At 42.2% G+C, this 24099-nt stretch overlaps 2 protein-coding genes across 4 annotated transcripts; both read left to right on the top strand.

The window, feature by feature from the left end:
• Window positions 1-215: 215 nt before the first annotated feature.
• On the top strand, window positions 216-15234 carry smarcd2 (SWI/SNF related, matrix associated, actin dependent regulator of chromatin, subfamily d, member 2). Its single transcript, XM_064321964.1, has 13 exons — window positions 216-823; window positions 5401-5588; window positions 6541-6583; window positions 6822-6944; window positions 7831-7950; window positions 9144-9239; window positions 9603-9704; window positions 10055-10216; window positions 10706-10803; window positions 10899-11034; window positions 11260-11382; window positions 12954-13055; window positions 13274-15234. Exons 1-13 carry the CDS (start codon window positions 656-658, stop codon window positions 13325-13327), a joined length of 1515 nt encoding a protein of 504 aa, XP_064178034.1. The 5' UTR covers window positions 216-655; the 3' UTR covers window positions 13328-15234.
• Window positions 15235-16951: 1717 nt separating this feature from the next.
• psmc5 (proteasome 26S subunit, ATPase 5) lies at window positions 16952-22797 on the top strand. 3 transcript variants are annotated; one of them, XM_064321966.1, is made up of 12 exons: window positions 16952-17092; window positions 18034-18105; window positions 18186-18255; window positions 18433-18530; window positions 18627-18683; window positions 18945-19175; window positions 19565-19691; window positions 20332-20522; window positions 21103-21201; window positions 21362-21472; window positions 22370-22456; window positions 22617-22797. In XM_064321966.1, exons 1-12 carry the CDS (start codon window positions 17006-17008, stop codon window positions 22668-22670), a joined length of 1284 nt encoding a protein of 427 aa, XP_064178036.1. In that variant the 5' UTR covers window positions 16952-17005; the 3' UTR covers window positions 22671-22797. The 3 variants fall into 3 exon arrangements, with proteins under 3 accessions (XP_064178036.1, XP_064178037.1, XP_064178038.1); XM_064321967.1 differs by having other exon boundaries at window positions 17063-17215; XM_064321968.1 differs by lacking the exon at window positions 16952-17092 and adding an exon at window positions 17341-17363.
• The last annotated feature ends 1302 nt before the right edge of the window (window positions 22798-24099 follow it).

The following is a 24099-nucleotide window of genomic DNA, read 5'->3' as shown; positions in this document are numbered from 1 at the left end:
CTAAATGAGAGTGTATTTTATAAGAATACAAACATTTTCAATACATTGCAAAAATCGATCTAAATTTACAGGCAAATATCCCCCGACGCGTCAGGATGATTGATATAAATGATTTTTCTTGCCACTCAGAGTCAATGATCTGATCTGGAAATCGAGACTAACTCCAGTCAGAGTAGCCTTTCAACAGAGAAATACTTGTGAACTGGCAACCCTGGAGGGAGGTGTCTGAGTGCTGCTGTAGAAACGCACTCAGAGAAACCCTGTCTGATCGCTATCTTTAGACATTGGTCAGGCGCTCTAAATCTTGCGTTCCAACCATTTTAAAAACAGGAGGCTTGAACAAAGTCATGGATTCATGGGAAGTGATGACACGTAAAACAGCAACCGTTTACATGCTAGGAGAGGGAGTGAGAGGTCGCTGAAGACATATCCGGGAAATAGCTAGTCAACGTTAGCCGTTGTAGCTAACGTTTGATGTAGCTTTGTTAGCTTGCTTGCTAACTGACAAGTTGGAAATCAGAAGGCAACACAGTGACGTATATGTGTAGCTAGTCTACAAGTTGTTTTGCTCACGTGCTCATGAGAACGTTTTTAGTAGAAGGGCGTTTGCATTGAACTTAGTGATAATTTACCACTTGTCATTATTCTTCCGAAAATGTCTTCGAGAGGGGGGTACCCAGGTAGTCCAATGAACCCAAACATTAACGTTAACCCCATGACAGCTGGACATGGAGGCAGCGTGAGAATGCCACCACCGCCGGCTACAATGCAACAGAACTCTGGATTCCGGACCATGACTAACCCTGCGTCGCAGTACCATCAGGTAACAAGATAACTTTTTAAAATCCTATGCAATACGTGAAGGGGGTGCTTTTAAAAGATACTAAGCATCACCACGAATCTTAGCTACGGTCTTAACGAGCGAACTTAATGTGGTTTCAGTTCCATTTTATTGCATGTGTCGCGTTAATTCGACCGAACACATGGGGATACGAAGCAGGAAATGTGATTAAATAAATATTAGTTGGGCGTTAACCAGATTTGAGCAAAACTTAAATAACGCTGTGGCTTGCGGGGATTGCAGTTTTACTGTGAGGAAACAAAGCAACTTGGGTTCGAGAGTAGCTAGGCGAATGGTACTGTTGCTCGCGAGCTGATGTTAGCGAACTGTTGCTAACCAACTTCTCAGGAGTGTTCCTCGCTGAAAAGGAAAAAAAGAAAACGTGGGTTCTTATGAAGTGATCTATCGAGCAAATACCTATCGATACTACTACTGACTGCCACATTAGCTGAATATGGTGGCTAACAAGTTAGCCAGCGTACGAGTCACTTCCGCGTGCTGGCGCACCTCAGAATGCACTAGTGATGGTGTCGTTAGCCAACATATCCAATAAACATTTCAACTTGACTTTGTTTATGAAACCTATGATTTGTGAACGTTGTTGGCTAACTATCCAGCCAATAGTGTGTGAGCATAAGTTTGAATATGCAATCGTCTCTCGTTTTTTTGATAGCAGAACTCCGCTTTTTCTTTTTTTTTTTTTTTTGATTCGGCAGCATGACTGTCCCTGTGTTGCGCGGTTATTGCAACATTGGCTTATTGCGGATGTGGTGGTTAGACAGTTGTTTGTCTACTTGTTTCGGCACTATATTCATTGCTGAAAAGTTATAATTTGTAGTAAGTAATGTCTGTGACAGCACGTGATGCCGCGATATAAGTTACCGCTGTAAGTACACTATATGACCAAAAGTATCCGGACACCACTTGGTCTGGGGCTGTTTGTCATGGTTTTAGCTAGGCCCCTTAGGTTCAGTGAAACCAAATCTTAATGCTACGACATACAACCACATTCTAGACGATTATGTGCAACCGTAACAGTTTGGGGAAGGCCTGCATGACAATGCCCCTGGGTACACAGTGAGGTCCATATAGAAATGGTTTGTCGAGAACAGTGTGGAAGAACTTGACTGGCCTGCACAGAGTGCTGACCTCAACCTCATCCAACACATTTGGGATCAGTTGGAAATCCAGCTGCGAGCCAAACCTAATTGCCCAATCAGTACCCAACCTCACTAATGCCCTTCTGGCTGAATATAAGCAAATCATTGCCGTAGTGCTTCAACATCAAGTATAAAGCCTACCCAGAAGAGTGGAAGTTGTTATTGCGGCAAAGGGTGGACCAACTCCATATTAATGCTCATACTTTTGGATGAGATGTTGGATGTCATGTGTCCACATAGGCTACTTTTGGCCATGTAGTGTACTTTTCAAATACCTGAATGGAATGGACTGAATGACTGTTTCAGTATTTAGCCATTTGTTAAGAACCGGGGTCCTGTATCGACAAACAGTATTTTTCTGTTGGAAGATGTTTGGACAGTTATGCTATCAAAAATGTTTGCAAGGGCAAGTCCTTGGTATTATGGGTCATTTCATGTAAATTTGAACGCATTTGACACATTGAAACGTATACAGACAATGTCATATGAATCCTTATGATTTTCTCTGTGAAGTTAGCATTCAGTCTTAGAAAGCATTATGTGGTAAGCTGCACTTATCTGTAGTCCAGCAGCTAGAGCAGCAGAGGGCTTTTTTGAAAACTAAACTGGGATGGTGCTCGTAGGTTTTTGCAGTTGAATCTCTGGGTCACGGAATCTCTGTAAATCTGTGGGCTTATTTTCCATGGTGAAAACTGAAATGACTGCTTAACATTTAACATTTGTTCACTTTGTTGGTGGTGTACTAACAAATCCAATGTGTTTTTTTTTTCCTTCGGGGATGTCTTAATGGTGCCCAGTATTGTTTTGTTCAATCAAGTTTTTTTTTTTTTAGTTTCAACCCTGCACCTCAGTCACTGTTTGGGACATAAATCTAGAAATTCCTGAATTCGCATGGCATTCTATGTTATTGTAGAGTACATGTTAGGCTGTATACTGTAATAACTAAATATTGGTACTTTTAATACATCCATGTGTTGGTGTCTATCAAAAATCTGTGACATTCTCAGGAAAGTGGGTTTGAGGGAGAAATGTAATGAAACAAAAACAACTTGCCTGTTTTTTCCCTGTCAATATTGACGCATCACTGTTAGAGCCCGACCGATGCCAGATTTTTGGGTCCGATGCCGATCCCGATTTTGGAGAGTCCTAGCCCACCGATTACCAATGTTTTGACCGATGTTTTGTCAAAAAGTGCAACATTTTCAAATCAATTTGAAAAACTTATATTTTATTAAAGTTTCTATATTTAAGAGCATTTAACTTATAAGCAAACAAATAAAAATAAACACACAAAGAACTTTTTAGATAAAAAAGTAAAAGATGATATGAAATTAAATATATATATATATATATAAACACCATCTTTAAGTGTGTGAAATCAAAATAACTCCACACCTTGCTTTTACTCCTTTCTTTACCAGCCATCTATAAAAAATTAATTTAAAAAAAATCAGTTTTCCAGTTTCAAACATGTATTATTTGAATATTATTATTGTTGTTGTTATTAATTTGTTATTATTTCTTAGTATCTATTCTCAGTACATTCATTATATTTTCTTATTTTATTCCTACTACATGATCTCAAAGAGTAAGACTATCTAGCGAGCTTCCCTGTCCATAAGAATTAGGCGGTGAAAATAACTACAATGCGCTCTGACGCGTGACTAGATGACACACTCGCTCGCAATAACGCATTAGCTATTGACACAGCTTCATTATTTCTTATTATATATTCTCACTAAGTTAAATGAATTATATTTTCTTATTTTATTTCTACTACATGATCTCAAAAAGTAAGACATTATCTAGCGGAGCTAAAGAGTGAATCAAGAATCAAGTGTAACGTTTAAATTGACTGGATGAAATACGTGAAAAAAAACTACAATGCACTTTCGTGCAGGTTACCCGCGCTAACTGTTGGTTGATTCACTTCTCCAACAGCAATCCTTCTCTCATGTTATCACGACAAAGCTAGATAACATGGCTTAAAATGATCCATGTTAGAAGTGTTTTATCTGCGTTTTTACTGTCTGGTTAGCTTGCTACGATGACGCGTGACTAGATGACACACTCGCTTGCAATCACGCGTTGGCTATTTACACAGCATCATATAGTAGCTAATATCATTATCTCAGATAAAAGAACAAATTCAATCACCATTTTATTTTGGCTGGTTATTTATTTGAGAATACAGCGATGTCCTCTGGAAATGTAGATCCTACGCTGCTTATGTGCTCACTGCCACTTCATAAAGGCTTGCTAGCCAGCTAGCTTGCTAAAGTGAACCAAATATGTTAGCTAGCTCGGTCGCTTGATAATGAGGATTGATAAACATAGTGGTCGTATAAACGCATTTAATTAAAAACTTTCACTAAATATACATACCTTTATTGCGGCAATCGAATCTGTGTAGACAAGTCTTGCAGTGGAGAATATTGGATGAGGCACGAGTGACAAACGTCTTATTAGAGAAGCAGCGCGTCAGCTGCTGCAGTTCACACTTGTATTAGAGCTCCCTCTACTGGATAATTCAAGTAAATAGCAATTACAACGTTCGAACAGACAAGTACAGATAAATAATCGTTGTTTTTTTGTTTATTATACTTATCAAACAAAAAACAAAAAAAACCGGTGCACATCGGCAGCATAACTGCCGATCCAGATGTCGTCAAAAAAGTCAAATAGCCGATATATCGGCCATACCGATATATTGGTCGAGCTCTAATCACTGTAAACCTACAAACTATAAATGCGAGTTCTCGGAGGTGAATTGTCAATGGGGAGGCTAAATTTGTTTGAGTCAGCTGCTGGTTGATTTCATGCAACATTCTTCAAATTTTCAAGTGACTTTACATTTAGTATAAGTGTCTCATCAAATCAAGATAATTTAAGTACCCCTACTCGGGCAGTTGAATGTACCCGTTTTGGGAACGACACATTTTCTCAGAAAACAGCCCATATCTTTATCCTTAGAAGTTTTTATGGGTCATTCATTTATAGCTTAATCATAAAAATAAGTAACTGACTTCTAAATACAATATTGATAAAGTTCAAAAAGGATACAGAAGGATGTCCAAAAAGAAGACCATGAGACAAACGCGGCAGTCAAGCTATAAGTGCCGGTGCTGACAGTAACTGAACACAGCTCTTCTGGGTCTGACATGCTTAAGCATGATCTCGTCCTGTAAAAAATATATCTGTGAATGTGCTGATTGGAATTTATTGGAATTTAATTTACAATCTAGAAGTAATTTGCTGTCAAATGTGGTGTAATTTAAATATTTAGCATGTACACTACATGTAACTTAAGTTCCTTGAATTCATCTGAACATACTGCATGTAAGGACATCTGGCACGAGGCCGGGCGGTAATTCCATCTCCTGTGTCTGCGCTTCCCAGCGCCCGGGCATGCCGCCCAGCAGAGGGGTGCCTATGGGCCCCATGGCGGGACCCGTCCCTGGGCCTTCCTACGGCTCCAGCTTGCCCATGCGCCCCGGAATGTCCCCGGTTGCCATGGACCCTTCGCGAAAGAGGTTCCTCCAGCAGCAGCAGCAGCAGCATCAGAGCCTGGGAGGGCAGAGACGCAGGTGAGTGGCGCCTCCGCCCCGTTCTGAGGGACGGCCTCTCCGTCCGGCCGCCCGTCGCCTCATTGCACAGATTCAGGTGCACGGGGCTCACGGAGCGCTGACTTGTACCTACTGTATGGCCAACGCCTGTGTCTCACGCCAGACGGTTGGGTGTTCCCAGCCATTGCCACGCACGGCTGTCTGTTCTCTAGAATCGGCTAACTGGTTTTCAGCGTTCAAATTGGACTCAGTTGGGGCTTCTCGCTTTTCCTGGTGGGAGGAGCCCAGAACTGTATTTGAATCTGCACTTTGCAGCAAGGCTTAGGTGCAGATGACATGGAACAAACATACAACACATTGCTCTACAGCTAGTGTAATTCTTCCTAGCATAGTAGGAAGCAGTATGTGGATTGACCCAGCTCTTACACCTATGCATCTTTGTACTTCCTGTGACATATAGTGCCGACAAAGTTCATGCTTTGGATCTTTCAGTGACTCTCCTTAAGTTTTATGTTTCTGTAAGATGAGATATTGTCATTGAAAGGGTCCTTTTGTCAGTGCTGTGAGAGGGTGCCTGGTGGGCCAGGGCAACAGGGGGAGGGACGCAGACCCAAATTTAAAGCATCCTGAGAACAAGAAGCCTTCAGGGTACGACTTTGTGACTGCGGAGAGATCACACCAAAGGGCTGTGGCAAAAAAAACAAACCAAAAAAAACATCTGTTCTGTTGGTTCCTGCAGATACTGAGTATGCAGCTCCAGCAGGGTGAAACACAGGGGCTGTGTTTAGGCCTAACTCCTGCAAGGCATTCGGCGTCACACGGATTAGAGCGGATTGGCACACTATACAGGCGTAGATTAGGTTGTGTTCAATTAGGTTAGCCTTAAGTCTTTATGTGAAGCAGCATTAATTCTGGAGTTGTTATCCTCCCCCGTACTTCTAAAGGTCACACACTGTTTCTTTGATTCTTTTAGTGTCAAACGGCGCAAGATGGCTGACAAGGTTCTCCCACAGAGGGTGAGTTTCAAAGCAGCTGTCGCCCCCTCAAAGTCTCTAGGCTGGATCTTCCAGTGAAAACAAGTTTTTTTTTTTTTTTTTTTTTTTGACTGGTTATTGTCTAATAACCACTGTTATTAGACAATGCATTGATATAGAAGAACGGAGACTCGCATTTGTTTTTTTGTGACAGCGACAGACATACATTCTGAAAAGGACATTGATGATGCTCATCTTGGTGACTTGGTGATCTTTGCAGATCAGGGACCTGGTCCCCGAGTCTCAGGCCTACATGGACCTCCTCGCCTTTGAGCGGAAGCTGGATCAGACCATTGCCCGTAAGCGCATGGAGATCCAGGAAGCCATAAAGAAGCCCATCACGGTAAAGACTTCCTGTGATTTCCACCTAAACCACACGGCTCACTAACTCTGCCAAGATGCCTTTTGCCTTAATAACACCAGAACCAACATCAGCAGCTGGTCCACATCTCTTTAAATGCTGAATCATTTATGAATGAGGAAGTTATGCTGATTCAATAGAGAGTTCATGTCTCTGATTGATTGTGGTGAGAAATAATGTGTAGATGCTCATGGCTACAAATGTTTAGAGAGGCAGTTTATGATTTTATTCATTGATTTTATTGGAATTGGCACTGTAGTACTAGCAGTTAAATAACACCTGCTCCAGAAAGGTATTGAACCGTGACTCCACCTACAGTTCGAGTTCCAGGTCTCAAGACTTGTTTATTTTATGTTCTTAATGTTTGGTTTTATCTGTCAACATTCCTCATTTGGGATGGGGACATATGGGTGGCCTCTTCCAGGCACTAATGGTTTTGAAGGAGCCTTGACAACGTGGCTTTAAAGAACCAATAAAATTTCATGTTTATAGACCCTTTAGAACCTTAACTGGAAGTCCCCATCTGTTTGAGGGGTGGTTGCCAAATTCTGAGCCTTAATTTAATCTTTTTTTTGGCTTCTGCGATTGATTGCATATGTATTCAGCATCGTATATTATTAGTATGATTGAATTGAGCTTTCATGTATTGCTGCTCTTAGCTCAGTATTTTAATCTAATTAAAGACGTTGAATTGCTTTCTGAAGTAATGCTGCAGGCTAGCACGATGTATGACAAAACCAGACATATTTTGAGAACCTATTTGCTGGGGCTCTTCTGAATGGGGAGGAAAAAACAACCCTTTGCTTCCAGGACGAGCATTACCAATCAGTGCTCTTTCTCTCTCCCCCTCCTCCTCCTCCACGCTTAGCAAAAACGCAAGCTGAGAATATACATCTCCAACACCTACACACCTGGCAAGCCAGAGGGTGAGGAGGCGGAGAAGGTGGCCTCCTGGGAGCTGAGAGTGGAGGGCAAGCTGCTGGAGGATGTAAGTGTGTGGGTGGGGCCTCAGTCACGTTTTCAGGGCAGCGGTTGTGGTGGTGGTGGGGGCGGGGGGGCAGGCAGGCATTCAAGAAGTGTTAATCTAATACGGGGAAGGAAATGAAGACACATCAGTCTTCACAGTGCAATGTGGGCCACCCAGTCTTATACACACTAATGCTCATAATGATATCCCTCTGAGGCTTTAGCATCACATTATCCGTCCATTTGAAATGTATTTAGGGGCATTGCATTGTATTGAGCAGTATCTGTATCTAATTAATGTTGAGCGAGCAAATTTTTTTTCCAGACATTCAAATGAGGCAGTGCTGATGAGTGTGTTCTTTCAGTGCCGTGGTGTTTGTGGTTGATTGCAAGACCTTGCACTGAAAAGCTGTCTTGAATGCCATATCAGATTAGACGGGCGTATTCAGTTAAGTCGTTGGCAGGCTAGTAAGAAAACAAAATGTATGCTTAGCAGCCCAACCCGTGAGAGTTTTTCTTCTCAAAAGGTGATCGCTTTTAGAATGGTTCAAGCGGTCTTGATGACTGAAGATCGCGCCCGTCTATTCCAGGGCTGGTGTCAGTACATTTTTAAGCTGCTTTTAAAAGAGAAAAGGGCTTTCCAGGCCCATTTCTCAGGCTGTTTTCCTGTTGGGTTGTTTCGAGTGTCTTTCCGTTTTTTTTTTCCCCAACTGGGTTGGCGTGTGTCCTCGGCCCACTCCCTGAAACCAGATGTGCTCTCCGTCCTGCGCTCCCTCTCAAAATCCCTAAAAAAAAAAAAAAAGAACAAATAAAAATAAGCAAATGGAAACTGCTGGTTACACGCTAGGCGCAAAGACGTGAACCCTCACATTTGCGTTCCAGCCGAGAGCTGTCGGCTCGACTGCAGCCGCTCGAAAAGGAGGAACTTGTTTTGATCCGGCGGTTTGAACGCACGGGGGACGAGGGGCGGGTGGTGGGGGGGGGGGGGGGGGGGGGGGAGGAGGGGTGTTGCACAAGCAGACATGGCAGCGAAGGCTGTAGAGATAGCCAGTCCTTCAGAATCTTGAGTTTTTCCAGATCCAGCCCCTGATGTGGTCAGCCCCAAACAATGCGGCCTCCCTCTGCGTTCGTAATAACCCACAGACACAAAAAACAATTCGGTCCTCCATTTTGTTAATTTTTTTTTACCCCCCTTTTCCCTAATCTCTTCTTCAGCCCGGGAAGCAGAAAAGGAAGTTCTCCTCCTTCTTTAAAAGCCTGGTCATCGAGCTCGACAAGGAGCTGTACGGACCAGACAACCACCTGGTGGAGGTATGAGACGTTCTGCGTCCCGATCCGTGCCTGTTCTGCAATGCCAGCGCTCGAGCGTCTGTATGTTGCCCATGTGTCTTTTATTGGCCGAAACCCCCCCCCCCCCCCAGTCGAAAGAATTTCAGAAAAACATCTCGGCCGCAAAAAAATGTGTTTCCAGGCAACCGGCTCGTCAGAAACGATCTCCGTCATTGTGACCGGCCGAAAAGATCATACCATTGTCAGAAACCTTTTCTTTTTTTTTTCTTTTTTTAAACCATGTATTCAATGCCTGCTGGCCGAAACTGAATGTGGAGCTTGTGTCGTCGGTGGAGCTCTTTGGGCAGAGCCCTAACTGTCGACGCGTTTGCGCTGTTGTCTCAGTGGCACAGGATGCCCACCACCCAGGAGACGGACGGGTTCCAGGTGAAGCGGCCGGGGGACATCAGCGTGAAGTGCACCTTGCTCCTCATGCTGGATCACCAGGTACCCCCCGCGGCTTAGGACGTCTCTCAGAAACTTCTAGAAACATCTAGTGTGGCCGACGAACCGCACAAAGGAAATTGAGCGATGTGGCATCTGTCCGGAACACGTTCAGAAACGGTTTATCTGTAGGAAGCTGCAATTAGGGAAGTGTAAGTGCGAGGGGAAGGCATTCTATTTGAATCTCGGGTGAGATGTGGGCTTATTGTAGACCGGCCTACTAAACCCAAATCGTCTCAATCGGCATCCATTTGCTGAATACCCACCTAGTGTTATATAGTGTGTGTTTGTTTGCTGAGGTTTCTGTGGTTTGTGAGACGTGTCCCTCTCCTCCTTTCTTCCTCCCTGCTCAGCCCCCGCAGTACAAGCTGGACCCGCGCCTGGCGCGGCTGCTGGGCGTGCACACGCAGACCCGGGCCAGCATCATGCAGGCGCTCTGGCTCTACATCAAGAACAACAAGCTGCAGGACAGCCACGAGAAGGAGTACATCAACTGCAACCGCTACTTCCGCCAGGTGAGCGCGCGGCACCCGCCCGTCCGCGGCTAATGAACGTACGGCGCCGACCAGCGCGAGGCTGCCGTCGCTGTCGACCAAAACTGGTAGAATGGGGAGGGGGAGGTGGATGGGGGGATGGGGAGAAGGCGAGGCGCGTAGCGTGATCCTTCGGGTGGCCAACTCTTAAGTCCCCCCCCCTACCACTGGACTGAAAAAGGATTCGATCCCACCATGCCACTTTTCTCAGCTCTGGTCCCTTTTCAATCAGTCAATCATATTTTATTTGTATAGCACATTTCATACAGTGGCTGTAGCCCAATGTGCTGCCCATGACCGAAAGACAACGCTACAAAAACCATCTGTTACCCCCTCTGCATTCTACCTGTCTGAGTGAAGCAAGAAATACAGAAGGAGGGTGGTCCTGCTCTCCTTTAAAAAATGTATAAAACGTCTGGGCGAAATGGGTTCGGCCGGTTGTGATGGTGACGCCCCTCCCCTGTCGTACAGATCTTCGGCTGTACCCGCATGCGGTTCTCCGAGATCCCCATGAAGCTGGCGGGCCTGCTGCAGCACCCCGACCCCATCGTCATCAACCACATCATCAGGTGGGGCGGAGACTTTGGGTCTGCCGAACCATGTGTCCGTAGCGACCAGCAGCGGGTCCAAGCGCCGCTGACAAAGTACTGCCTTTTGGTTGCAGCGTGGACCCCAACGACCAGAAGAAGACGGCCTGCTACGATATAGACGTGGAGGTGGACGACCCCCTGAAGGGCCAGATGAACAGCTTCCTCTCCTCCACTACCAACCAACAGGAGATAGCTGCCCTGGAGATGAAGGTCTGCTCCAACGGCATTGTGTTTATGTGTAAATAAATACATTTATGTACTGTATTTATGGAAGATGTGTAACTATTACCAGAAGTAATATGTTGCTCCTACCAAATCGACAGCGCTGTGATTGGTTAATTCAGATGGGGCCCCAAACCGGTTTGTTATATGTTAAGAGGCAGGAGTCTAACTTTTATTGTGGTCCAAATTTAGTGTGCCGCGTCTCCCCCATAGATCCACGAGACTATTGAGTCTATTAACCAGCTGAAGACACAGAGGGACTTCATGCTGAGCTTCAGCAACAACCCTCAGGAGTTCATCCAGGACTGGCTAAAGTCCCAATGCAGAGATCTCAAGGTAAAGAACGGTTTGCTACAATATATGAATAATACAACAGCTGCTGCATATGGGTAGTAAGTCATGAATTTGATGTATTTGATACAGTTGGATATGTACTATAGCGGTTCAAGTTGTAAGTGAATTTGGTGATGTTTCTTAACCTCTGTGCCACCTTGTTGCTGTTTTTCACTGTTAATATTGTAAAGTCACTTACTCATTTTTGGGCACAGAAGGCCAATACTCTATTTTTATTTGTAGGAATTTATTGCCACAATTTAAAGTCGGACTGAAATTCGAATCATTAAATGGTTTTAAAAATAATTTTTTTTTTAATGATAAAAATGAATACATTTAGACATATCACAAAAATGTTACTATCATGTTACTATGGAGGTTGGATACTGCGTGGGCGGGGTCGAGGGCATACTCCTTGCATTTTGAGTGACAGCTAGTGGGCGGACCGTCTGAGGCTTAGACTACAGGTAGAGTGACCGCCAGTTTTTCCAGTTTTCCCTCCCAGTAGGCTAGTACAATGAACTCGGGCGAACTCAAATTACGATGGCGGGAAAAAAATAAAAGTGAGGATGGTGGGAAAATGTTGACTGTGACAGCCATCACGATAAAATAATAGGGTGACAGGCTACATTTCATTAGATAGGTAAAGCTAAATGAGCTGTCATATTGCACAAAGTCAACAAATCTCCGTAGCTAGCTAGATAAATAATATTCGGCTTTCCTGAATTGTTGCTTTATATTTCGTGTGATAATTATGTTGATGCTAAGATTGCTTTTCAGCTATACCAGCTAATGTTAGCGAATGTAGCTGTTAGCTATACTCCTTGTAAGCCAGACGAAGGTAATTCATACACTGAGTAATTATACATCCAAAATATAATAATATAAAAAACTTACTTTGTGGTTATCCTCCGTACTGCTCCGTACTGTGCTTGATCGAATTGTGGGGACTGCTCCTGGGTTCAGTCGCAGTTCTTTGCAAAATTTTTGCGCCCAATTCGAAAAGTTGTCTTGTTTAAAATGCAGACTGCAGACTCTTGTGTTGTTTGACACTAATGAACCTGATAAAAATTCTACCCACTTGTTTTTTACATTTGTGTCCTTCGGGATTGCATGTAGTGAGTCAGTATTTGTGCATCCTCCAACACAACAGTGCCACTTGCAAGGTGCCATGTTTGCTAGACTTGACAGTGGCAAATGCAGCCTAGCCCTCAGTGTCAATCATAAGCAAATACACGCTGTGATAGGCTGCATGCAAATGAGACCGCTTCCTGACGTCAAAAAGCGGCAATTTAAAAAATGTGGAAAAAACCACAGTAGGTGGCGCAGTGGTTTTTAAAACACCAATTCCTATAATTCAAAACAAAAAATTATAAATTGTAAAGGATTTGATAATACAGCTGACACTGCCTATTTTACCACCAAGGGTAGTACAAAATATAAGCAAAGCAATTTCAGTCCGACTTTAAAACTCTAGGAGTGGGTAACACTGCCAAAATGTGAGTTTTTGGGTGCAAGTTCACATGGCAGGTGACTGCGGTGGAGTTGTTGTCATGGCACCGTCTCTGTTCCAGTTGATGACGGACATTGCGGGCAACCCAGAGGAAGAGAGGCGTACAGAGTTCTACCAAGCGCCGTGGGTCCCAGAGGCTGTGGGCCGTTACACCTTCTCCAAGGTCGGCAGCTGCATTTTGGAAATGTACTAGAGTAATCGTGTAATTGTTTTTTTTTACATGATGTCTACTGTGTTTCATCCTGGTTAAGAGGGAAACTATTAATTCAGACTTATTCAAAATTAGGTTAAATCAAGTTAAATGCTTCCATCTGACCCATTTTATTTAACTGAAGAAGCCAAGGCTGTCACCTCATTAGCAGTCTGTTTTATTTCTCTCAGGTGCAGCAGAGAAGGCAGGAGCTGGAGCAGGTACTCGGAATCCGACTGACTTGAAGTCCTGGTCTCTCTCACGGGGGGCCCCCTCCCCTGCTGCCGGCCACCATGTCACCCCCCCACCCCGCCCCCCCACCCACCCCCTCCAGCCCTCGTTCAGCAGGACAAAGGCAGGCATCTCAAAAGGCCCGCCATGATGGTGGTCTTCACATCAAAGCTGGAAAATGCAGTCGAGCCCCAGAACCTGAACCGATCAACATTTCCGCAGTTTCGAGCTCTTCCGTTTTTACTTTTTTGCTATTTTTCTTGTGAATTTTGCCAATTTTGTAACCACATGCGATTTTAAACCGTTTACCTTTTCTGTCAGTTACGGCCTGCTTTTTCTCACTTTTTACATTTGTGCAAAATCGGGGAAAGCTGGATCGCTTTGCCTTTCTTCTGTCGTGTTTTCTAATCAGTACTTCCTGATACCTTGGACCACAGTGAAATGTACACTGCCTGGTGTCGACTTTTTTTTCAACAGTATGCAACGTGAAGTTTTCTTCATTGATGAAATTTATTCCTCTTGTATGTTTGTCAGATTTTGAAACCAACCAAATTTATTTTTGTATAATTTTGTCATGTATGTTTTGCTTATAAGGTGCCAGAATTTTCACGCGGTATGCGTGTTTTATAAAGGGGTGTATAGCCATAAACCTGGAAAGCCATGGTTATGCAGTTTTAAAAATTGTTTTAGGAAAGCTTAATGATTTTACATGTTTTCCATGTAAGTTTGCCAAACAAATATGCTAGAATCTATGGTTGCCAGGAAATAGGAAGTCTTTGTGGTGCTTGGAGCTTTGCATGGTTAGAGGGACAAAATTGTATGGGTTTTCTCGCTTGTTCAGTTGACTATTCCACTGAATTGTTTACAGCCTTTTTGTGTTGCTGTCCTGTAGGAAATCAGTGTGGCATAGACAGGAGTCCACCGAGCCTAGTGGGGTTATGTTGAGCGTCTATTCAGAAACCAGCTTTGAAACTGTATAGATTAGGAAGGAATCAAAGCCATAGATCAAGCCTTTTACAAGCCCTCTGAGGGCACTGATACTTTGATATTTTTTTTTTTTTTTTTTTTTCACATATGGGTGTTAGTTTATACCACTTGGAGTAAACTCAGCAAACCTGATGCAGGTTGTTTTTTTTGTATTGTAAAAGTGTTGAGAAGAAAACATTCCCAAAATGTGACACATCTGCGCAAAGATACTTGTGGCCAATTTTGTTGCACTAAGAGGTGTATTTTTCATGTGGAAGTGTTGACAATCATATGGTGTACGTGACATTTTTCAGTGTGTGCTTATGAGGAAAGATGGCTCAGTTTCAAGTTGTTGTCTGCAGTTTGTCATGTTTTCTAGCACAAGTCTCCCCAGCTACTTCACAGCTGGCAAAAGTTAACTGATTTTATGTGTATTATTCAGTCAAAAGCACAGACTATGGTAAAATTGGAAAAAAAAATATATATATGCTATTTGCACTCTTCACAGCTGTTGAGGTTTCCAGTCCAGGCCGTGAGTGTGTAAGGATTGCTTGTCTTTTCTGAAATCCTGGAGAACTTGCTCAAAGCACTTAGACCTGAAGAACAAAGAGCCACAATGGTACTGAGGACAAGCTGACCAGCTCTGCCCTATTCAGTTGTGGCCTAAAGGGATCCAGGAAATGTAACTCAGTCCATGACATGTCTGACCTTTGTCAGTTGGTTTATCGTGTCAGGTGACTGCATTTAACAAGGAAAGGACTGTTCTATCTCAGTATTCTCTGAACCAGGAAATTAACACACTTCTGAGAATTTTTTTAAAGAATTTTGCATGTTTTTTCTATTTACAATCGAAGCTTTTTATACCTTTTTTAGCTTTTATATGTTTTGGGATTTTGGTACATTTGTAAAAAATAAATAAAATTTTAAAAAATTAAACGTGCTTGGTGGAACAAAAGTGTACTGTTCAGGGTGTTTCATTTGTGTTTACTTGAACTGAGAAACGCATTCTAATTTGTCCTAATGTTTTGAACGTGAACACTCACCTTTACTCTGATTGGTTTGCATGGAATAAAAAGATGAATAAAAATAAAACTAAGGACCAGACAAAACATGAATCTTAGTGTGCAGCCTGACAGTGAGGGTGTGCAATATGAAGTACAAGTGTCCAGTATAAAACATACGTAAGAATTAGGGTTGTTGTTAAAATACACTATATATGTTACTAATGCAAATCAGAGAAATGGATATCGGAACGAATGTTGGGAAAGAACAAGTGATTAAAAAAAAAAACTTGTGCCATAGCCCAGCTACTCTAACGAGGAAAACAGAAGTATTCAAAATGGCTAGAACCGTGATTAATAATTTCCCTACCAAGGCAACTTCTCTAAGGGGTAAGGCTTTCTGCAGTACTGAAGGATCCGTTTGATGGTTGTTTCTGTTCTTTTGTAAAATATTATGTGCAATTATGGTTTAGTACTAATTTTTGCACCCCAGTCTTGTTTCTGACTCCCAGAAATAAGGAAAACGTTTTTTGTAACTTTGAAATCAATACAGTTTTAATGAATAGGGTGGATTTATTTATTTATTTATTTTTTTTTTTTTCATGCTTAGTCTATGAATAGTTGGAGAAAAGACCATGAAAACTCTGTAGTCTCTGCAGCCTTTGGCATTTTTTTGTGATGAGAAAAATGGCCAGGGATTGGAGAATTCTGAAGTCAACATTTTCATGATTGGTTATGTTTAAAACCATACAGCATTTTAGCAATGAAGGGCTGAGGGCAACCTGAAAACAAACCTCATTTGTATTGCATATGAATGCAGAATGTTTATTGCAATAATGAATACCTGCCTTGTGATTATGAGAACCATCTATTATCAAGGAACAGCTTCAATAATGTATTTGATTGTAAATATAGTGGTATATTTATAAATGAAGATTAAAACAGGCAATGAGGGGGAATTGCACATATTGTGGAAAGTACACACAAAGGGTGTTTCCAATGTACCGTACACCGGGTGTTTAACCAGGCGTAACGGACAGAGGAAACCTTTCATGCTGTTGAAACTGCCCCTACATGTTTGAGTTGGGCTGCTGGAGAGTTTCCAAGCAGTTGAGAGTGAAAGTCTTAGGAAACCGGATAATCTGGTCATACCTGTCTCAGGCCTAACTGTTGCTCAGGTGAAGCCAAAGCTAAGTAGTTACTTATTGGGCACTGGCTTGAACCAACTTGCCTTCCCCAGTCTGGAACATCAACGAGATTTCCATTCTTTCATCATACTCCAGAACTAACAATCAGAAATTATTTATTTATTTTTATTTATTGATTTATAATTAGAATTATTGTGGTTGTTGTTTTAATTATTATTATTATTATTATTATTATTATGAGTAGGAGTAGGAGTGGTAGTGGTATTGACATGTTTTAGGACAGAACATCTTTGCTCAGAGGGACTTTTAATAAATTTGAATTTTGAAAAACTTTCAAGTGTGAAGTATGTTGTTAATGCCACCCTCGTCCCAACATGAACGGCTGACCGTGCCACTAGTTCAAGCGTTCGAAATGTTTAATTAAAGACAATTCACTGTTTAGAGATGATTACTCCCTGGTCCTTGAAAAAACGACCCGTTCTTTCTGTCTTCACGCCTCCTAGCGTCGACGAGAATTAATTGGTTCTTGCGTTGCGCAAAATACAAATTCCGCTAGTTGTCGCTGTGTTCTGCGGCTATGACCAGTTTCGGTACATTTCGGAAGTACCCTCGACTTTCTGCGGAAGTGAGCTTAAGAAAGATGGCGCTGGATGGACTAGATCATGTACGGGACGGTGCTTATTGTTTTTTTAAATCATAGTTGACTGTCTATTGCTGGGCGTTCTCTTATAACATAGCCAACCACTACAATTGAAGACATTCATTCCTAATGGGATATCCGTATCAGGTGGAATATATATCTGAATGATCGTGTGGCAATTTGTGATTTCCATCGCGAATTGATGCGGTTTGCTGTCTCATTGTAGCGAGCCTGCAAGCTAGCTAGCCATATCAGCACCGCTACAGTACAGGGGTAATAACGTTAAAAAGCCGAGGTGCATACTTGCTAAACGAAAACTAAGTAGCTATTTGACAAAGCTTGACCGACCTTGTAGAATAATTATATCTTTGTAGTTGGATAATGTTAAATGGATACTGGTCGTCCGCCTTCAATTGTTTTAACGTTCTGTTGCAAAATGTATAGCATGACAGCTATTGTTAGCTAGATTGCTAACTTCTTTCTTGTGGCTTATTAGTCATTAGCTGGTGATATGTATATATATTATTGCATTTTAATTTATCATTACAAATCTTCGATCTTCGATTATGTTTCCTAGCTTGCTTGCGAAGATAAATTTAATAACGAGTTAGGCGATTGCCAAATTCGGAGAAAAAACCAAATAGCATTGTAGAAAGTTGCCTTAGTGGTCGCCTTAATCTGGTTAACGATAACTTTGTCATTATGCAGCTCGCTGGCTTTACAATGAACATGTTTTGTTATATTGGTTGGCTGTACAAGACGTAATACATCTGTCAGTGTTTTATTAACTCTAACGACCCATTCTTGATGCGGTAATTGTTGATGCTCTGTTACCAATGTTAATCAAGCAAAACTCAACCATGTTTACAATGTCTTCTAATAAAGCTAACCAGCTTTAGGTAAATAGGCTTCTTCGTTCCTGGTGCTCTGACTATGAAGTTATAATGTCCCTGATATGTTTGCAGATGGAGATGGAGGATAGCAAAGGAGGCACTGGTCTCAGGCAGTATTACCTGTCCAAAATCGAGGAGCTTCAGGTGGGCAAATCACTAATGAAATGAGCTATATGATTTCTGTTGGATCAGAATGTGTAAATAAACCTTTTTCTTCTCCCCAGTTAACGGTGAATGACAAGAGTCAGAATCTTAGACGTCTGCAGGCACAAAGAAATGAGCTCAATGCGAAAGGTAAGGCTGTGTAATGTTACCTTCATCTGTATTTTGTCACAAAAAAATTAATTTTTATTTAATTACCTAAAAACTTGCTTGAATATTTGTCTTTTTCCCTTTGTTGGTCCTACAGTGTTTATGTACATCTATTTGTGCGATCATTATTAATATAGGAGTTTGCACTTCTGTTTTCAGTGCGTCTGCTGCGTGAGGAGCTGCAGCTGCTTCAGGAACAGGGCTCCTATGTGGGTGAGGTAGTGAGGGCCATGGACAAGAAGAAGGTGCTGGTGAAGGTGAGACCCTGCGGCCTCTGTCTTACATTGAAGGAGGATGTGTTTGAGTCCAGCCCCACCTCACTGCCTTTGATCTCTTTATCTTCTCTATCACAGGTGCATCCAGAGGGAAAGTTTGTGGTGGATGTGGATAAGAACATTGATATTAATGATGTGAGTAATTTAAATTTTGTTAGTAATTTAAGTTTTGCTACTTGGTTGTCAAGTGTTATATAGTATTCCTAGGCAAATGGAGGTATCCCCCCACTCGTAATATTCGAAAGATGATTCTAGTATATGTAATGTATATATAGCCCCATTCAACATACCATGTACTTTTTTGGACCTTGCTGGCATTCAGTTGTTTGACTGCTGATTTAGATTCTGTGACAAGGTTTTACCAAATGTGCTGATAATGTGTTTGCATTTTTTAAGGTGACTCCAAACTGCCGTGTTGCCCTGCGCAATGACAGCTACACCCTCCATAAGATCCTGCCCAACAAAGTGGATCCCCTGGTATCTCTGATGATGGTGGAGAAGGTGCCTGATTCCACTTATGAGATGATCGGCGGTCTTGACAAACAGATTAAGGAGATCAAGGAAGTGATTGAGCTGCCAGTCAAGCACCCTGAGCTGTTTGAGGCTCTTGGAATTGCTCAGCCCAAGGTGGGTGACTCGAGCCTTGGGCGTTGGGTGGGGTTCATTTTCTGTTAATAACTGTCCTCATACTGCACCCTGGTTTGTTACCAGTTCACTTACATTGTTGGGAGTTTTTATGCCATTTGTTACTGGCTTTGACTGATTTGAGCCCCAGTTGGTTCTTTTGACCCCCTGCTGTGAATGAACCGTGAAGATGGAAAACGGGTTTGTGGCATCCGTGTTGCCAGGGTCTTTAGATAGCACATTAAGGACAAGTTGCTCTAATAGAAATGTATGATTTGTAACATTAAGTAGCTATAAAATCAGAGCATTTTGAAGAGATGGCTGTAAGTGTGGTCATATCGGAAGGGCTACCTTCAAGTGTGGTTGACCCCTAAATGTCCGTTGTGATCCAGGGCGTACTGCTGTATGGGCCTCCTGGCACAGGGAAGACCCTGCTGGCCCGAGCGGTGGCCCACCACACCGATTGCACCTTCATCAGGGTGTCTGGCTCGGAGCTGGTGCAGAAGTTCATTGGAGAAGGTGAGTCCAGATCAATCCGCTTCAGTGTGCATTCTGACAGACCTTCCAAACTCCACACTGCGATGAGCACACATGAGCACCGTGATGACATAGATCGCATTATGACTAGGTGTTCAGTATTTATGGTAATTTAACTCTTTTTAAAAATTTTATGTTGATACAAGCAAATATGGGCATATACAGGACGAGTTTAATTGTCCGTCCAGCATTCTCTCATCTCCTATACGATTTTGAGCAGGTCTAGGCTAGGGCACCAATGGCCATCTGACTGAAATGGGGGGGTGGGGGTGACAAGATCCCTGTGATGCCATTTACCTATGGAAAGTGCCAAGGCCCAAATATCTTTGTTCTCCCCAAAACAGTTCATAGCAATGTGAAGACACTTAGAAAAAGTACATTCATCTATGGGTGAGAACACGTGTACTCTCACAGTCATCTTGGAAGACAAGTAAATTTAGTTGACCTTACAGCTCATACATGTATGAGTTTACGACGAGTTTTGTCTTGTTTTTAAACTTGTTATTTTCACGTAAACGGACAGGGAACAACACACGCATGTATTTTATACGAAAACAGTGACAGAGCGTCCGTCTGTGGGTAACGTGGCGCTGAAGTCCTGTAACGTCTCATGTGACTGCAGGAGCCCGCATGGTGCGCGAGCTCTTCGTCATGGCGAGGGAGCACGCGCCCTCCATCATTTTCATGGACGAGATCGACTCCATCGGCTCGTCCCGCCTGGAGGGCGGCTCGGGTGGGGACAGCGAGGTGCAGAGGACCATGCTGGAGCTGCTCAATCAGCTGGACGGCTTTGAGGCCACCAAAAACATCAAGGTGAAGGATGGGAACTTTATCTGCTCATTTTAGTCCTTTCTCCAATGGACCTCGGTATGCTTGACAAACCGGCAGTTGTCTGTGGAATGTTGTGAATTCATTGATATAAGTTGTATGTTAAAATGTAGGAAAAATGGCACATACTCTGAAAAGGTATTTCTATGAGGAGTACTAATACAGAAGGAAATTAATGACTGGGTAATGTGTATATAACGTGTGCTGTGTTTCGGCTTGAAATTTTATTTCAGCGACGACGAGGCTCATTATTAGAAACATATATACCCTTTACATGTTTCTAATATTGGCATAAATTATTAGCAATTTGCTCGCATCGGCGGTGAGAATCGTGTAGTAGCGGGACACCCCCGCTATTTGAATGTAGCGGAAAAATTGGGGTGTATAGCCTGCATGTGTAAATTATTTATTTCGTGATGGTTATTCACATACCAATGTGGAATATGTCTTCTCTGTAAATTTTATCTTTGTAAGACTGTCAGGAAAAAAAACGGCCGTGACATTACTCATAACTTGTATTTTTCGTGCGCTGATGTTTTTACTTGCCTGATCTGTTGTCCTGTAGGTCATTATGGCCACCAACCGTATCGACATCCTGGACTCGGCCCTCCTCAGGCCCGGTCGTATCGACAGGAAGATTGAGTTCCCCCCTCCGAATGAAGAGGTCAGACCATCGTTACTTGCTCATTCACATGAACGTGTGCGGTCATAGAGTAAATAATAATAGAATGAATTGGTGTCAAGAGGTGGAGAGCTCCCTTCGGACTCAACAAATGGAGTACAGCATAATTGATCTGAAGAGATCTGCTCCTTTGCTTCCTCAGGCCCGTTTGGACATCCTGAAGATCCACTCCCGAAAGATGAACCTGACCCGCGGGATCAACCTGCGCAAGATTGCGGAGCTGATGCCAGGAGCTTCAGGAGCAGAGGTCAAGGTGAGCACCTTGGTGAAGTAAGAGCTGTCTGTAAAAGCCTCCAGCTTCCCTATGTTGGAGCCACAGTAAGAAATGGGGCAGTTTATAGTTCTGTGTACGTCACTGCTGCGTGCTGCCATTTTCTATTGGATTTGGTGCAATCAGAATTTGTATGGCACTAAATAGGCCTTTTTCCGTTTATTGCATATTAAAGAAAGAAGAAATATTTCAACAAGTAGCATTCAGTTTTATTTAAAAAATAAAACTTAAAATGCACTTGGAATTTCACCAGTTGAAACAGTTTGAATAAAATGGTTGTAAAGTAGCACATGCAAATAATCACTATCGACATTAATCTATGACTTCTCCTAAAATGTGCAGTGTAGTTTTCAGGCAAAGGACATAATTATCAGGCATTACTTGCTTCAGTTATGATTCCAATCATATGATTGGAATGCAACTCTTTATATGTGTATTTTTGTCATTTATTTATTGCAGTCTCTCTTGCTATATAGATGCGACTATACAGAATTGTATTCAAAATTTGGTAAATAATTTCTGAGAGATTTGGTACGCCACAGAATTTGTGAATCGACTTAAATTGAAATAAGTGTTTGTGTTTATGCTGTCCCCTGCTATAGCCAGTTTTCTCTGTCTCATGTAGCTGCACAAATCAGTTGACTTACCCAATTTTTCCAGTTTGTTATAAAACAATAGACCTCGAAAATACATTGACCATTCATCTGACTGAAAGGCAGCAAAGTGAGGTGTTTTGTCAAGATCATTCCTGGTTACTTTACCATTCCGCCTCAAATGCAGCATGTGTTAGCTTGTTGCAGGCTGTACTTTAGGGTTCATTCAGTTTGAGAGTGTGACATTGATCTGTCTCTCCCCGCTCTCTGTGTTGCTGCTCCTCAGGGCGTGTGCACAGAGTCTGGGATGTACGCCTTGAGGGAAAGGAGAGTCCACGTCACGCAGGAGGATTTTGAGATGGCTGTGGCCAAGGCAAGTCCATCAGTCTCTTTTAATCCCCTAAAATGTTAAATGGAAACTTCTTTCTTTCGGTTTTATTTGTGGTCTTCCTTGCTCCTCATCCCCTTTTGCTGTGTGGATTCGGCATGTGAAGGAGTGCAGGTGAACTCAACGCTGTCTTGTCTCTGAGCAGGTGATGCAGAAGGACAGCGAGAAGAACATGTCCATCAAGAAGCTCTGGAAGTAGCTCTACAAGGGATGGTCAGTCTCTGCTCCAGATGTCCGCTCAACTACATATGTATATTTCTTTATCCATTAGGTTTGGTTTGTAACTGCTATCCAATTTAATTATCAATAAATAGTCAATCTCTTTATGTGCGCACTGGTTGTGTTCTTAAAAGCACCCATCTACATCTTTGTCGAGTCCAATGCACCTCCAATACATCACATTTCTTTCAGAGATATCAGATCATACTGCATATTACAGTATGATCTGTTATGTTATGTGTAGCGTCCTTTTATTTATGTTTACTTGCATTTCATTTTTCAGAAGTCAGAATTTGTTGAGAATCCATTTCTTAGCTGGTGGAACAGTATTGGCATCTATGAACAATACCTGGACAGTCATGGGACCTTCAGCCTAATTTTCTATAATTGTACTGATCCATCTGCTGTTGGAAGGTTTGAAGTAAATTAAGCTAATTGTCTAGATAAGCTTACTTTCCATGTCCTGCATCCAAAATATGTCTTTTTGTCTGCCGTGCATCACCTTTATTCCTTACTCTCTAGTTTTGTAAGGGATGGACTGGAAATAAGTGGGTAGTTTGTGGAAGGTGTGTTTAAAAAAAAAAAAAAACTGATGAGCAGGATGCAAGATATTGTTGTGCGCTGTTATTAATAAAGAGTGATCCTTGCAGTATATAAAATAGATAACATTCTAAATTAAACTATACATCCCTAAAGTTAATTTATTTATTGGGTAATCTCAGATAGCTTGCTTGATTTTTAATTATTTGGCATAGTAGACTCTGATAAATAAGGCAAAATGCTAGCAGCTGTGGACCTCATTTACTAAATTATTAAATGAGAATGATTGCTTGATGGCAGTGTAAGGCAGTGTATTTCTGTCTAAAAACTAGTTGAGTCACTATCTATTAAGCCGGTTAATACCTTGCTGGATATTTCTTGCTTACCTGCCCTCCTCTCATTGGCCTTGGCGATGGCTTCCAATTTATTATTGCACTGGAAAAGGTGGTTTTTCAAACCACATGTGGTAAATTCTGAAACCTTCCCTACAAAAATCCTCACCTGTGCTCTGAGAACATCATGGGTAGAGTTGTGAATTATTTTGATTGAAAAACATTATCTTTATAAATTATGACTATTTTTGCACATAGTAGACTAATTTGCCATTGCATATTGATTTTATGGTGAAGTTCCCTTTTAGTTCGCTAAAGGTATAGGAAAAATACATCAGCATGCCAATGTTTAGTGATAGAAGGTTATTGAGAGCAATTATTTTTCTGGCCATGCTAAAATAGAAATGTTACAATGGAATTTGTTTCCACTCAAGGAACCGAACTAACTTTGTCACCTTTGTCACTGTGTGGTCCTTCTAGTCAATCTTCTATTAAGTCTACCGCTTGTAGATGTAGTCCACATGATGCCATGTATCT

This window comes from Anguilla rostrata, chromosome 2, assembly GCF_018555375.3.
Source record: "Anguilla rostrata isolate EN2019 chromosome 2, ASM1855537v3, whole genome shotgun sequence".
NCBI classification, from domain to species: Eukaryota; Metazoa; Chordata; class Actinopteri; order Anguilliformes; family Anguillidae; genus Anguilla; species Anguilla rostrata.
Note: the sequence above shows the minus strand (reverse complement) of the source record. Positions and strands in the feature narration are given on the sequence as shown.